The sequence below is a fragment of the Rhea pennata genome, chromosome 4 (assembly GCF_028389875.1).
Source record: "Rhea pennata isolate bPtePen1 chromosome 4, bPtePen1.pri, whole genome shotgun sequence".
Classification (NCBI taxonomy): domain Eukaryota; kingdom Metazoa; phylum Chordata; class Aves; order Rheiformes; family Rheidae; genus Rhea; species Rhea pennata.
This window is the reverse complement of record NC_084666.1, coordinates 42,145,772-42,159,654: the sequence shown is the minus strand read 5'-3', so window position 1 is coordinate 42,159,654 and position 13,883 is coordinate 42,145,772. Positions and strand designations below refer to the sequence as shown.

Sequence of the window (13,883 nt, the reverse complement as noted above, 5' to 3'; positions counted from 1 at the left end):
AGGGTTTCAAACTCTATAGCATACTATTAAAACTCTTTTTAGTATGTTCTTCTAAAATTTAAGACTCAATATTTCAATTTGGGGAAATTTTGAATAAAACTATACATTTGGAGAAAGTTTATTACACTTAGTCATTTAGAGTAAATGTTACTGAACTCACTTGTGGTAAGTTGATGTATATTGTTGCAAAGCAAGCAGAGATTGGCAAAATGACATTTATTTTTCAAAAGCAGTAATGGCTAGAATAGAGTAAGACCTATTTTAACCCATGAAAGAAGAATGATTTTATGTTAGAAAAAACTTCCACAAAAATATGGAAGTGCCTTGACACTATTGGATGACTTCACAGAGGATTGGCAAACGTAACTGAATTTACCTGCTTTTACACGTGTAAGTCAGACTTTGACTTCTTTAAAACTTCGTTAGAAATAGGAACTTTGTCATTAATAATTTCATGATAGGGCCTTATTTAAATGTTCTTTTTTTATATCATTTTATAATTCATTTTTTCAGTGTAGCAAGAGCTGAGCTGCAGCAGTGCCTTTTCCTTGTGTAATCTAAATTGTAATGAGAGATTTCTCTGCTGTTGTCTAAAACAACTACAAAAGCTAATATGTTAATTGATATATTGAAGGAAGACTCTTTTTGAATAATACTGTGTTAGGTGTTCTAGCCTGCTAAATTTTGCTGACTTGTTTTCTGTATTTGAAGTTCTGCGTTTTACCTTCTTTCTTAAGCCAAATGTCAATTCTACTTTTAAAAACAGTATTATACATTCATAAAACTCAGACAGTTTTACGACAGAAAACTGATAGGGTTTTGGGGGGGTCTGTTTTTTATTTTTATTTTTTTTAGGGGCATGTTTCTGGATACCATTCTCCCTTCCCGTGATGATAATGGTATACGACCTGCCATTGGCCAGCGTACTCGCCTAAGTAAAGGAGATATTGCACAGGCAAGAAAGCTGTATAGATGTCCAGGTATTGCACCACAAACAAAAAAAATCAAAAAAAAAAAAAAAAAAAAAAAAAAACATTTGTAGCAACTGTTTGACGTTGTTCAAGAAGAATGATAAATTTTTTGAGTCAATTGCTTGGTAGTCTGTTTCCATATTGGCAATGGACATAGGCAGTTCAAGATCTGAATCAAAGAAAAATCTTGTAGGTAAAGTCTCTGGAATGCAAAGCACTTAGTAGATAAACTACTTGAAAGTGGATTTAATTTCATAATATTTCAGTCTTTGCTTTCCTTAGCTCAATGAGTAGAAAAAAAACAATCTTTAATGTAATTCTTGCTTTGCATATTTGCGCTTAAAAACTTGAATTGTGTACGTAGATGAAAGAGCTGTTTTTAATGTACTTCAGAATGCAGGTCTTTTTCATTTGAATTTGAGTGTAGTGCAGTGCGAAAGATGCAAATTAAATTTTACAGTTGGCTCTGAGCAGCACTGTTCAAAATTTGAGGAATTATAAACCAGGACAACAAAATTGTCAATGGTGTTTATGGATGAACTGGCTAGATGCTCTTACAGAATTCATACAGATGTAACAGTTACATTTGGTATTTGCATGTTGTTCTGCCTAATCATAGCATTGTATAACTTCAAATGTGTGTTAGTATTTTACTTCAAATTAGTTTTGAGGTAGTTACGGTCCATGTCAGAGACAGGAGTAGTGTGTCTGAATTAACTGAAAGTTACCCTGTAGGAGGACTCCTTCTCTGAGTGGTGGTGGGTAGTCCTGAAGATGATTTTACTTTCCTTGCTCTGGTTGTAGCCGAGACCAGTTTTGGTCTTTGGTGTAAATTGAAGTGGTTTAGAAAGTGCCATGTATGAACCAGGATTTGCCAGGAAGGCCCTTGTGAAAGGATAAATATAGCAGTTCTTTGCCACATAGGTTTTGTAACTCTCCTGCTCCTCACAGAAATTAATGAAGTCTCTCAGTAGCTATTTTAAGCCAGATACATGGCTATTTTTTATCACCTGATCAATACAGAAAGACTTAAAAAGAGGGATCAGAACAGAGATGATGAAGCTACTTTGGATTCATATCAGCATCAGTGGAATTAACTGAAGATCTGGGGCATCTGATCTGTGCATTTGATGTAAAAGTACATTTCAGATGTACATTGTACATTGTACTTTGTGCTGAAAGTACGCAGAAATCTGGTCTTCTATATGTAGAGAACAAGCACGGAGTTTCTGGGCCTATCAGAGGAGAAATCACATTGAAATATGTTCTTTAACAGCTATTCCTTTTGAAACAATTTTTGTTCAATTCTTTTGATATAGAAAGTACTTCAATAATAGCATTCTTGCAGGCAGCATTATTTCTAACAGGAGTGTGCAGAAAGCAACCATTTCATAAGCACAGAGGAATTACATATACATATATATATATATATATATATACACACACACACATATATATGTGTGTGTGTATGTATGTATATTTGATAAAAGACAAATTTTGAAAGCAAAAGTAGCCTGTAAGAGTCAAAACCACATAGTCAGAACCTTATGATCGCATTCATTTAAGTTTCTTTTTCTTTTTTTCTTTTTTTCTTTTTTTTTTTTTTTAAAGATAGTACTGCCTATACATTCAACAGTCTAACAGTCTAACCTCTAACATGTACTTTCTATCAGCTGAGAAGGATATACTGTGCTTTCGGAGCTAATGTTCAAATGATTGGAGAAAATGACCTTTTTATAAAATTCATAAAATGATATGAAATATGAGTGATCATTTCTTCCAGTGTTTTGAAAGTTAATTTCACAGTATTTTAAAACCACATTGTGGTTTTAATGTAATAAGTAATATGCACTGTAAAAATAAGTTAATTTTTGCAGCACTGATGGACATACTTAAGAGGGATAATACACATGAGCAGTTGTTGCAGGATTGCGGTCCCTTTCTGGTACCACGCTTCGGCAGACTTTGGTTTTCTGGCCTTACATATGTGAGCCAGCCCATATAAAGAGAGAAGGTTTAAAATATGAGAATTAGGCTGAAGGTTTAGTTACAAATTTCAAGTACCATGCTATCTAATGTGGTATTTTTTCAGTTAATCTTTTCAGTAGGAGCTGCATAACTGTATAATGTGCCAAAGACTTAAAAATAAACATCTAATAAAGAAAACTCTCAAAGTTGCACATGACCTGTGATTTAATAAATTTTAAGCCACTAATGGGACTGAAAATTGAGAAACTCAAACATTCAATTTTATGAAAAAAAATCATGTGATCATCATAGTATTTCAGGCAACAAGAGCCTTGATACAATGCTGTTTTTAGATGTTCTCTATTTCCTATTTCAGATAAGATGTTGATTGCTATGCTTGTGATAGAGTAGCAGTGAGTATTACAAATTAATAATTGCATTGTTTTGTGTGTGCTCATTTTTATTACCTTTAATGCAACTGAAAATATGTAAAATAATAACTTAAATGAATTAGTATTTGAGAAATACACCTTTTCTTTTGGGGCTTGATAAAGTATATTGGGGCTTTGCAGTATAGTGCACATTTTATTTAGAGTTTAACGTTCAAAGCAAAGTTCTAGTAATTCCTACTAGCAGTTACTGGTCAAAGAACTACTGCATTTTTCTGAGGTGCATGAGCATGACTTTGAGCTCAGGGCTTCTGGAGAATAGTCAGTCAGTGCAAGGCTGCCTCACAGACTGTTTTTTCTATTCAGAATATTTGGGTCATTATTCAGGAGAGGGCTCAGTGATCAAGAAATAATTTGAGCTAGGTGATACTGAGGCGTGAGGCTGGATATTCTGTCTTTTATCTGCTGAGTAAGTGCAAGGACTCAACGTTTTGAGTAGCAATTTTGACTTATTTTTGCATTTTTTCTTAGGATTTTTATCAAAGGAAATCTTAGCCACCAATAGGGATCTGTTGCATTTTAATACTGAATTACATTATTACACCACTGAATAATAAAGAGAAAGCAAGCAAGCAAGTTGAGGGTCCTTGATCTTCAAGCCTGGAAGTGTTAACAAAGGTTTTCAGTCTGTCTATTAAGGTAATAGAAGATGTTTTCTTTTGATGTAGCTTGCTAAAACTGATACAGGTTTACCATTGTAGTTCTATATAGGAATTGTAGTTGACTTAAAATGTACATATAAGTTTATAGGAGCAAGAGGATGGGCAAGGGAAATGATGGAGAAGGATGCTGCTAAGCAGAGAGAGAGGATGAGGGAAAAAGGAGATGGAGAGGGCCTTAATAACAGATGGGAAAGGAGTGTCAGGCTGGCAGTAGAAGGTTACACAGGGAAAGTGGAAGTGGGTTGAAGTAGTTCATCACATTTCTGTATTGACAGGATTTGGTATGGGGGTGTGAGGAAGAAAGCAGGTGAATATTTTCTAGTTTGGTTCTTTTTTGTGTAGGTCTTGCTAATAATCTTGAAGCTTAACTTGCTTACACTGCAGTTAGAGAAGTGTTCACTTTTGAAAGCCAGTTGTCATCCACTACATAAGTAGGATTAAGACTTTTAAATTAAGACCTTTTCCCCATAACTATAAAGGGGAATCAAGTTAACAGAAAACTACAAATGTGTAGCAAATACTGATTTACTTTTTAATTTCAGCAATGAGTTCATTATCACCACCAGCTGTTTTTAGGGCTCTATGAGCACTGTATGTGTTATAGGTGCCATATATGTGTAGATGTATGAACTTGGGTCTAAGTCAAAAGTATTAAAAATCTTAATTCTCTTTGGAAATGAGAAGTATCTGTTTATTACAGTATGTATTTACGGCTGCTGTGGACAAAAAAAATGAGCTGACTGCCTAAATGCCCAGGTGGCTCTGGGGTTTTGTCATTTGCAGAATTCCCTGTAATCATTAACAGAACTTGACCGTATAGGTAGGCCAAACCAGAGGGGTGTTATATGCGGGCTGTATATTGAATGCTCACAGATTTCACTGGTAGAAATTGCTTTGTATAGGCATATAATCACCCTACTATCTGCTTCCACTGCTAATCTCTATAAGGAGAAGCAGGTGAGTCCTTATAGTATTGTGAATTAAGAAATTGGTTTCTGAACTCTTAAAGAAAGCTGATTGGATCCCACAGATCATTAATTCAAGTATTGGCTGCTATTAGCTACTAATTGGCTACTATAAGCTAGTAATACTAAGTCCTAATTGCAATTCCCTTGGGTAACCACAAATTTTAAACTAAGTGGTAAATATTGTGAAATATGAAAAGCTAAAGCATATATTATAAATTCTGTTTGAATTAATTCTTAGTAGAAGTTATCCAATTAAAATTTTTCTTCCCTAAAGTTCAGAAATATTTATGAAAAATTTGCAGCATTAAAAAGTGCTCATAGGCATTTAGAAGGGATTTAAGTTAAAATTGTAGGGTGTAGTCAGCTTTCCACTATATAGCCTTATTCTTTAATTGCTATAAAAAGAAAATGTTCTGTAGCAACTATGTGTTATTTATAGTCCACAGTTTATGGCTACATATAACTTCTATGTATGGGGCATGAAATGTTGTTAATATTGTGAAGAAAATAATGCAGCGTTACATATGAGGCAAATGCTGAAATGTTTTAAAAGTGTAAAGCTACTGATTGCTGTTAGCCTGCTTTTATGATAGGGTAATTTAAGGTTTTAATAGAGTAAGGGGTAGTTAGGTAAGGGTCTGCCTTCCCTCTTATTACTTGCAGGGCTGCATTTGGACTGACTGCTCTTATGACCCAGACATTTGATTGCTTACTTTCCACAAATGAGTTTTTGTGATTTTGTTCCTGCATATAATGAATATTTGTGAGTCGAAGTGAGAGTTCATTGAAAGAAATGCGTTGTGAGCAGAAGAGATTGGGCAAACGGCATTGTGTTTTCTTACGCATGTGTCACCTGCTGAAGGGATGCTTAGTTACAGAAGTGTTGGTGGAAATTAGCTAGAGCAAATAGAAGAAGCACTAAATTTTGAACAATATTTCTACCCCCTGTGAGAGTACATCTCTGCAGTGTAATCTCATTGAAGCCATACATGTGGGAGGAGGACAGCAAGAGGGCTGTAAAAGTGGGGAGCAGAATACATGGGTGCTCACATCTCCTGAACTCTGCATGCATCTCAGGCAAATTTTCTCCTCTTCTGGTTCTGCTTTCCTGTACTCTCCTGTATAGTGTTATTCTACTTTTGGGTTTCCTTTTGATGCTTCACATCTCATTGTAAGCTATGATATAGCTTGATAGTCAGCACTGGGGGAATGCAGTGGAGTACTCTGCAATTTAGTAAAGTTTTTATTCATTGCTGGGTTAAAAATAAATTTTGGTTAATTATGGATACAGCATTTTTACTGAAAATGATTTGTACAGAAATTTAGCTTTGAACAGTTTTTGTGTATGTGTCATTTGTTGTGATTGCCTACAATTTTTTAAACATAGAAACAAATTTTTTTAAATAAAGGGAGGAAAAGATTCTTTTTTGTTTGTTTCATTTCTACAGGACACAGTGACGTTCCTTTGGCTGTGAAATTTTTTTAGGATGCTCCCATATCTTTTCTCTCTTCATCACAATAACCACTTCAATGTCAGAGAGCATATTTAATACCTTGAATGTAGCTTATGCCTGATATTACATCTTAGACTTGTTTTAACAGGACAGCCTTTACAGCTGTATTGTCTTTGTCATAAACAATCTCTTCCTTTGTCTCCCTTTATTTAAAGATTTTCCAGGTCATTTATAATTCATTGAGATTTTAATGATACAATGGTTCACCTGCTGGCAAATGTAGCTCTGTAATTTAAAAGTATTGCAGATCTGATTACACTGTCAGTCACAGGATAATATTCTCAAATTCACATCTCATATCACACCTGCAAAATCAGCAGGTGGAACAATTTGATTGAAGGTCGAAAAGATGACTGACTGAGGTGTGACATCCTCTAGAATCAGTTTTAATGGTGGAGAATGGCGGGAGCTTCCAATGGTGTATTTTGTATGGAGAAGAGTTACTAATCAGTAAGTCAGTAGCTAGTAATATGATTGACAGGTGAGATATGGGTTGTAAAAACTTCAGTAATAAAGAATATTAAAAGCTTTTGTATTTTTGACTTTACATTTGCTGTACTGATATCGCTGCAAATAGTTTTTGAAAGAGATTCTGTATAGGCTAGAGGTTGAATATAGGATTTAAGTTTTCTATACCAATATAAATTGGTGACATTGGGTCAGATCAGTCCCTTATGTACTATATTAAATGTAATTACTGACAAAATTACAATGCTATGCCAATCACCCCATACCAGCTTTTTTTTTTTTTTTTTTTTTTTTTTTGTAGTTCTTAAAGGCTGTGACTAAAGGCGTGGCCAATCCCCCCACCCCCCGGAAAAAAATGTGTGTATAATTTTGCAACTGATTGACAGCAATGACATTTTTAAGACTGCTGTAATTTTGGTTATGTCAGCAGACAGCGCACAAGTGAAACGGTTCATGTAATAAAAACATCCTGTGTAAAATGGAATGAATGTCAGACTGGCTTAAAGTCATTGTTTTGAATAAATCATAAAATAACTAGTCTGGTTTTCATTCCGCATCTGCAGTGAGTTAAATGCCTTCTAAATAGATATTGGAAGGACACATTTTTCTCTGTTAGGCACATTCAATTTTATATTTTCACTGTATTTTGTCTCTTTCAGCCTGTGGAGAAACGCTGCAGGAATCTATGGGCAACTTTTCTTCTCCCGGATTTCCGAATGGTTATCCTTCCTACACACACTGTATATGGCGAATCTCCGTGACCCCAGGGGAAAAGGTATTTTAACATTCCCTCGGATAAACATAGATTCTATTTTTAAAATTCATTTTTGTTTGTTGGCTTTTCATTTACTTTTGTCTTTAAAGCTTCTATAGGAATGGAAAACAATCATATGCCATAAAGCAGCCTCTCGATTGAGGCTATGAACTGTATGTCATTGACTTGACTTTTTGGCCTAAGGCATTCGATCCTCGATATCATTACCATTGGTGGTTGTCCATGTGAAATTAAGACACGATTTCAGTCTGCTACAGGTTCACTTTGAAGGTCCTCCCTCAAAGTGGAATCCAATTCAGCTGGCAGGTCAGCGTTAAAGTGTAAGGCCCTGTGTTTCCCGGAGCCCTGCTGGCTCCTCGGTAGTTTTTGCAGAAGGGGCTGGCGCTGGGAGCTGTGCTCTGCCTAGGGAAATTCTTAGCGTGTTCAATAAGATCTTGTTTCTTGAGTGAAACAGTGCACAGTGATGTAAAAGGAGCATTACTTTCAGTGTTCCCTGGTATCAGTCTAGTATGTATACTACATTTTGTGGATGTCAATTTTAAGGGACGAATGTGGAAAAAAGATTGGTCTGACAGCAGTTAAATGGAAGTGTGACATCTTGGTGAAAGCAAAACTTGCCCTTTTGAAGGGTGTTGCTATACTTTCAAAACATGCCAGTTATGCCTTATTTTAAATTACTGACTCAAATATTAATCAGAATAAATAAGGATAGGCAGAGCTATGGGAAGTATCACCCAAGACAAAATAGGCAGTGAAAATAGGTGCAAATTTCTTTACAAGTAGCAGTAATGGACAATATTAAGCAGTCAAAAAAAAAAAAAAAATAAGCAAAACCTTAAAGACTGAAACAGAGAACCCCACACGACCTTGCGTATCATAGGAGAGTCCAAAAAACCCAGCATTTACCACTATCAGACATTTCAATCAGTTTTGTCAGTGTTTTCCCAGTCTGCATTGGACTTGGTTTTCTGTCAGTAAGATTACTTTATTCCTTGTTTCTCTTAATTTAGAGGCCTAGGAGACATTAGGAATATTTGTTTGTTATTTGCTTGATCCCGAGGAACCGTAAGAGCAATTGCCACTATTAGGGATAAAAGCAAAGTCATTTGGAATGTGTTAGCCCTGCTGTTGGCAAGAGTGAGAAACAGGAGGAAAAATAAACACACTGTGCTTGGAGGACGTGGGTGGCTCTGCAGGTTGGCAGGCAAGAACAAATGAAAACAGATGAGTAAAAGGAGGTTTGCATAAAAGACAAATTAATCTAGATAAGTAATTTTGTCCCCACTGCCTGTTTTGTTTCTTAGATAATACTATGATAAAAACAGAAATGGCTTAGATTTCTTTCCGTTTCTGTGTTAAAATTAGTGTGGCACTCATCTACAATTGTTACTGGATTTTGAAAAAATATTAATATATACATTGTAAAATGATTGTGTTTAAGAATTCATTGCATACTAACAACTTTCTATAAGTATAAGTCTGTGAACTTCAGTGTCACTGTAATATGTTTATAATATCATTATAATGTCCTGAGATGGTAACTACCATCAGAGCTATATTATTCTGGGCATTATACAAAAGCTTAGTTAGGAGAAAGCCTCTGTGTTGAAGTCAGCAAGGTAAGACCAACTCCCTTTCCACCCTACTCTTCAAAAAATAGGGAAAAAGGCTGAACACTATTTTCTAAATTTAATGTGACATGATACGTAGTCTTTATAGGAAACTGTTTGGACCTTTTCTGTCTCCATAGAATTCAGGAATAAATGACCAAATGATATTTGTACTAATGCCAAAGGATTTTTTTTTTTTTTTTTTTTTGTCAATGCTATTCGCACAGGATAGTATCTCCCTTGAGATAGAGGGCCCTATTTACAGCAACTACTTGATGTGAATAGGAGACAGCAGAAATGAGGTCTAGGTGTTAACTGATGCATGTACCATGGTACCTCATACACAGATATTATGCTTGATTCCAGGTTTCCTCAGTGAATGATTGTAACATATATCTCCTTTATAAGGGGACAATAAAGAGAGCTTTATATTTACTTTTTTGTTTGTTGTTTCGATCCTGATAAAGCTCAGAAATGTTGTATGGTGATTACAGTATGTGTAAGTACATCACATTGTGTTCTGAAACTTCAGTGAACACTTCAGCCACCTAAAAATATACTGAGTGAGAAAGCGTCAGTCCAGATTGTCTAGCTTTTGCTTTTCTTATTTTTTTTAATTTACTTATTTTTTTTGCCCGAGCACAATTTGAAGGGCTTTTATTCTACCCATGCTGCTTTTCACAAGTACAGACACTTGTGAACTTTGGCAGGAAATTCATTGAAGGATATAGTGACTGCAGCCATCATTTATTGATAGGAATCAATTGCCAACCCAGCCTAAAATATGTGCATCCATATTGCTAAAACAAGGTAGTTCATTCACCTTTTACTCAAGATTTAGGACCATATGGTAAATAGCTGTACACAGTGTATCTACACACTAATAGGAGGATGGCGTCAGTAGCGCTGTATGCCCTCTGCCAGGATAAATCCCTCCTCCTGATGTGTGGAGAGTTTTGTTGGCACAGAGTTGCAACTGTGCCAGTGCTTTTTTTGGCTCTGCCTTTTTGAATAGGTTGCATTATTTTCTATTTTTTCATAACTTTTTGCATGAATGTTTAAACAGGAGAGGTAAATACTTGGTTTGATAGAGGAAGAAAAATCACTTGCAGAAAATTTAGTTAATATTGCCTGGGCTTTGCTATGTATTTTGTGCTTTCTTATCCCAGGCAGTGGGAGATATGGTATATTCTCTCTGAAGCTGCAGTGGCACATCTGTATCTGTGTAATCACTAATTTCTTAGTTGTGCTGAGAAAGTTGTGCATTGATTTTTTTTTTAATTATTGTTTTTCAGCCTTTCAGCCATCCTGTCCCTCTGAACTCTTGCTCTGACTTGTTTCTAGCTCTATTTAATATTTTGCAGAATTGCAAAACAATCTTAAATGTTGGGTTTCTGACCAGAAATCATGCTGTGATGGACTGGGGGTTCTGTCTATGTACAGCTAGCTCATGAATTTCGGTCAATGTTAAAGGATTGCTGTATCATCAAATACCCTGGCACATCAGAGTCAGAAAAAGCTGTGAAGGTTATTTCATATAGTTTCAAAGACAGGGGCCATTGAGGAGGCTCATTAAATTTTAATGACTTCTATTTAGATATCAGCACTTTGGGACAATGACAAGATCACACTTAAGTAAAACTAGCTTTTTCCAACTCTGGTGAAGAGGATTTGGAGAATTTCTAAGCAGAAGACTGAGCATTCTGGTGTTCCAGCTGAGTGTTAAAAAATTGAAAACTTGTGGCTAGACTGGAGAGAGCTCCAGGCTGTGAAGGACTGAGCCAATGGAGGAGGTATAGGATGTGGCTTCCATAATCTGCTTCCAAGAGAACCAGCTGGGTCAGCTTCAGCAGCCAGAAAAGGTAGCCTGGCTGTAACCTGTCTGTCTGTCCCACTGTTTATCACGTGGGATAAAGAAGCAGCTCCCTTGTGAACCCTTCTGCCTACCCAGCAGGATGAAATGGGCATGAGTGAGAGAACAAGTAGATTCTTGTTATGCAGCTGAGAGCAGTAGGATTTTCAAGTATTATAGCAAGATACAAAAGGAGATATCGACCTATAGTTTGAAAAACCCAGCAGAAAAAAGAGACTAAGCCTTTAGAAGGTATCTGAACTGCAAAATGTGTGACTTCAGGAGAGGAATAGAAATTTTATGGTAGGCAAGTCCTGTTTGAAGGACAGGTTGAAGAATAAAGAAAGTCTGCAAAAGATAGACCAGCTTGATGCATGGCTGAGAGTAGCATATACAGGACCCCTCTGCTGTCTTCTGAGGTAGACTTGAATAGCACTCAGAAATGTAAAGAATGCTAAAGAAAAGCATGTGGGTGGTTGCACTCTTAGCCAGATCTGCATATTTCTTATGCAGATCAAAATGAAAAGTAGGTGGTTTAAGGATCCTGATAATATTTGCATATTTATTTCTTCAGTACACCTCCCTGAGGGAGTCCCTGAACTGTAAAGGCACAGCACTCTGTGGTTAGGCATCTGGGAAAAGGATGAATATAGCCTAAGGGAAGTTTGAGGGATGTTGCAGTAAGTGAAAGCAAAGCAGTGAGTTGTGAGTTCCCTTTTTGGGAAGAAATGGTAGGAAAATCTGTACCCAGAAAGTAAGACAGGGTTCAAGTTCATGAACAAGGTGCTGCAGTTCACTGGGACCAAAAGAAGCACAAGAGCGTGTGGATGGACCCAACCATGGTAGCTGCATGAGGGAGCACAACTAATGCTTTAACACTTAGAATCATAGAATCAGTAAGGTTGGAAGGGACCTCTGGAGATCATCTAGTCCAACCCCCCTGCTCAGCAGGGTCACGTAGAGTGTATTAGACAGGGTTGCATCCAGGTGGGCCTTAAATATCTCCAGAGGAGGAGACTCCACAACCTCTCTGGGCAACCTGTTCCAGTGCTAAATGGCACTTGCCATTTTTAGATTAGTAGTGCAATAATTTTGAAACTGAGTAGTGTGGCATTGAAGGATTTCCATCAATTTTCTCAGTTACACTGGAAAGAAAACTTCATATTTTGTGAAAATTGAAAAAGTTTCTTCAAAACCTTTGTGAAAAGCTGGTAATGGGAGAATGAAAGCCACACAAAGAGACAATGTAGCTGTATAGCTGGAGGGCAAGACAGAGGTTGCTGGAGTGAAGGCAGGTTGCTAGTTAGAAAACCAGGTTCTAATGCTTGCTCTGCAGCAGACTCCAGTCGGAGTGCATCCGAAGCATGTGTTGTACTTGAACATTTGGAATCATCTCTCTGCTGTTGAAATTTATTGTACTTAAAACTCCTAAAGTCTAGCTTGCGGAATTTGTGGTGATATAGACAATCTGGAATAAAATTCTAAGTGTCTGAGGGCTGGAACTTCAAATCCTGGGAGTCAAACAGTGGGCTGTTAGTTAAACCAAATTATTCTGATAATTTAGTTACTGGCTGTTAAGTGCACTTTCCATCTTCTATAGGAACTTTTTCTGCCAAAAATTTCCATTAAAACTAATGTGTTCCTACAAAGAAGTTCAGTTTCATTAAAAATAAACAAAAAACACCTCAACAGTTGCCACCCCCCACCCACAATTCCCTACCTGCTTTACTTTTAAAGATGATGATTTGGTGTATTTTCCATAAAAAAATAAAATTCTAATTGCTCTTGTTTACTGAATGATTAAACGTGAGGACATTTCATTATCTTAAATTACAGTGTAAGAATGCGTGCCCTATCTGCATAATGCAAAATATTATTACTCAAAACTTTTTTTAATTAGGACTTTGTTTTGATTTTCAAAGTTCAGAGAAAAGGAATCTATATCCAGAGGCAGGTAATATGAATAGCTAGAAAAATAGCTAAAGGTAATATCTATTATTGCAAGTCTTCCAATGTAAAGGATTCACATCCTTTTTTAAAAGGTATGTTTATTTCTCTTATTTCTATTGCAAGAAAGAGAGGGGATTGTGTAACTGTTGTCTGACTTCAGATTAGTCCATTTTGGTCTTCGAGCTCAGAATGAAAGCCTACCTTATAATTTGATGACTGTTCATCATTACAGGAATTTATGTTCCAGAGTACCAATCACAATTCTAGACACGAGTAAATATTGTCTAAATGTTGTGGAATATCCAAAGAATCAATCTAATATCAAAGCATATGTTCTTTGCTTATGGATCTGAGGTTAAATTATTTCTTCCCTTTGTGGCCTTAAAATGATAGTAGGGAAGGGGCTGGAAAATGGAAAGGCAGGCTGTATTTGTTGCATCGCCTACGCTGAAAATGTTCCAAAACTGCTTGCAGAATGTTTCTGCAGAGAACGCAGTGCTAGTGATGCACTGCAGTTTAAGCAGCCCTTTTGCTGGTTTTGTGGATGTGGTAGTAGCTTGTGGGTATAAATATTTGGCCTAACTCAAGCATCGAAACAGGTAGCCTTTTATTTAGTGCTGTCATGATGGTCCTTGGCATGCTTTCTGTCCCATACCTTCATCCCACAAGGATGTGGCTGCCAGCATAATGTGCCTT

General features: G+C 36.4%; 1 protein-coding gene across 1 annotated transcript in view; it reads left to right on the top strand.

The window, feature by feature from the left end:
- The window catches only part of TLL1 (tolloid like 1), a 135,148-nt gene that overhangs the window by 81,360 nt on the left and 39,905 nt on the right, over positions 1-13,883 (top strand). The window contains exons 9-10 of the mRNA XM_062574705.1: positions 856-980; positions 7,660-7,775. Of these exons, the coding sequence (XP_062430689.1) occupies positions 856-980; positions 7,660-7,775 (241 nt within the window). The remainder of the gene's footprint in view (positions 1-855; positions 981-7,659; positions 7,776-13,883) is intronic.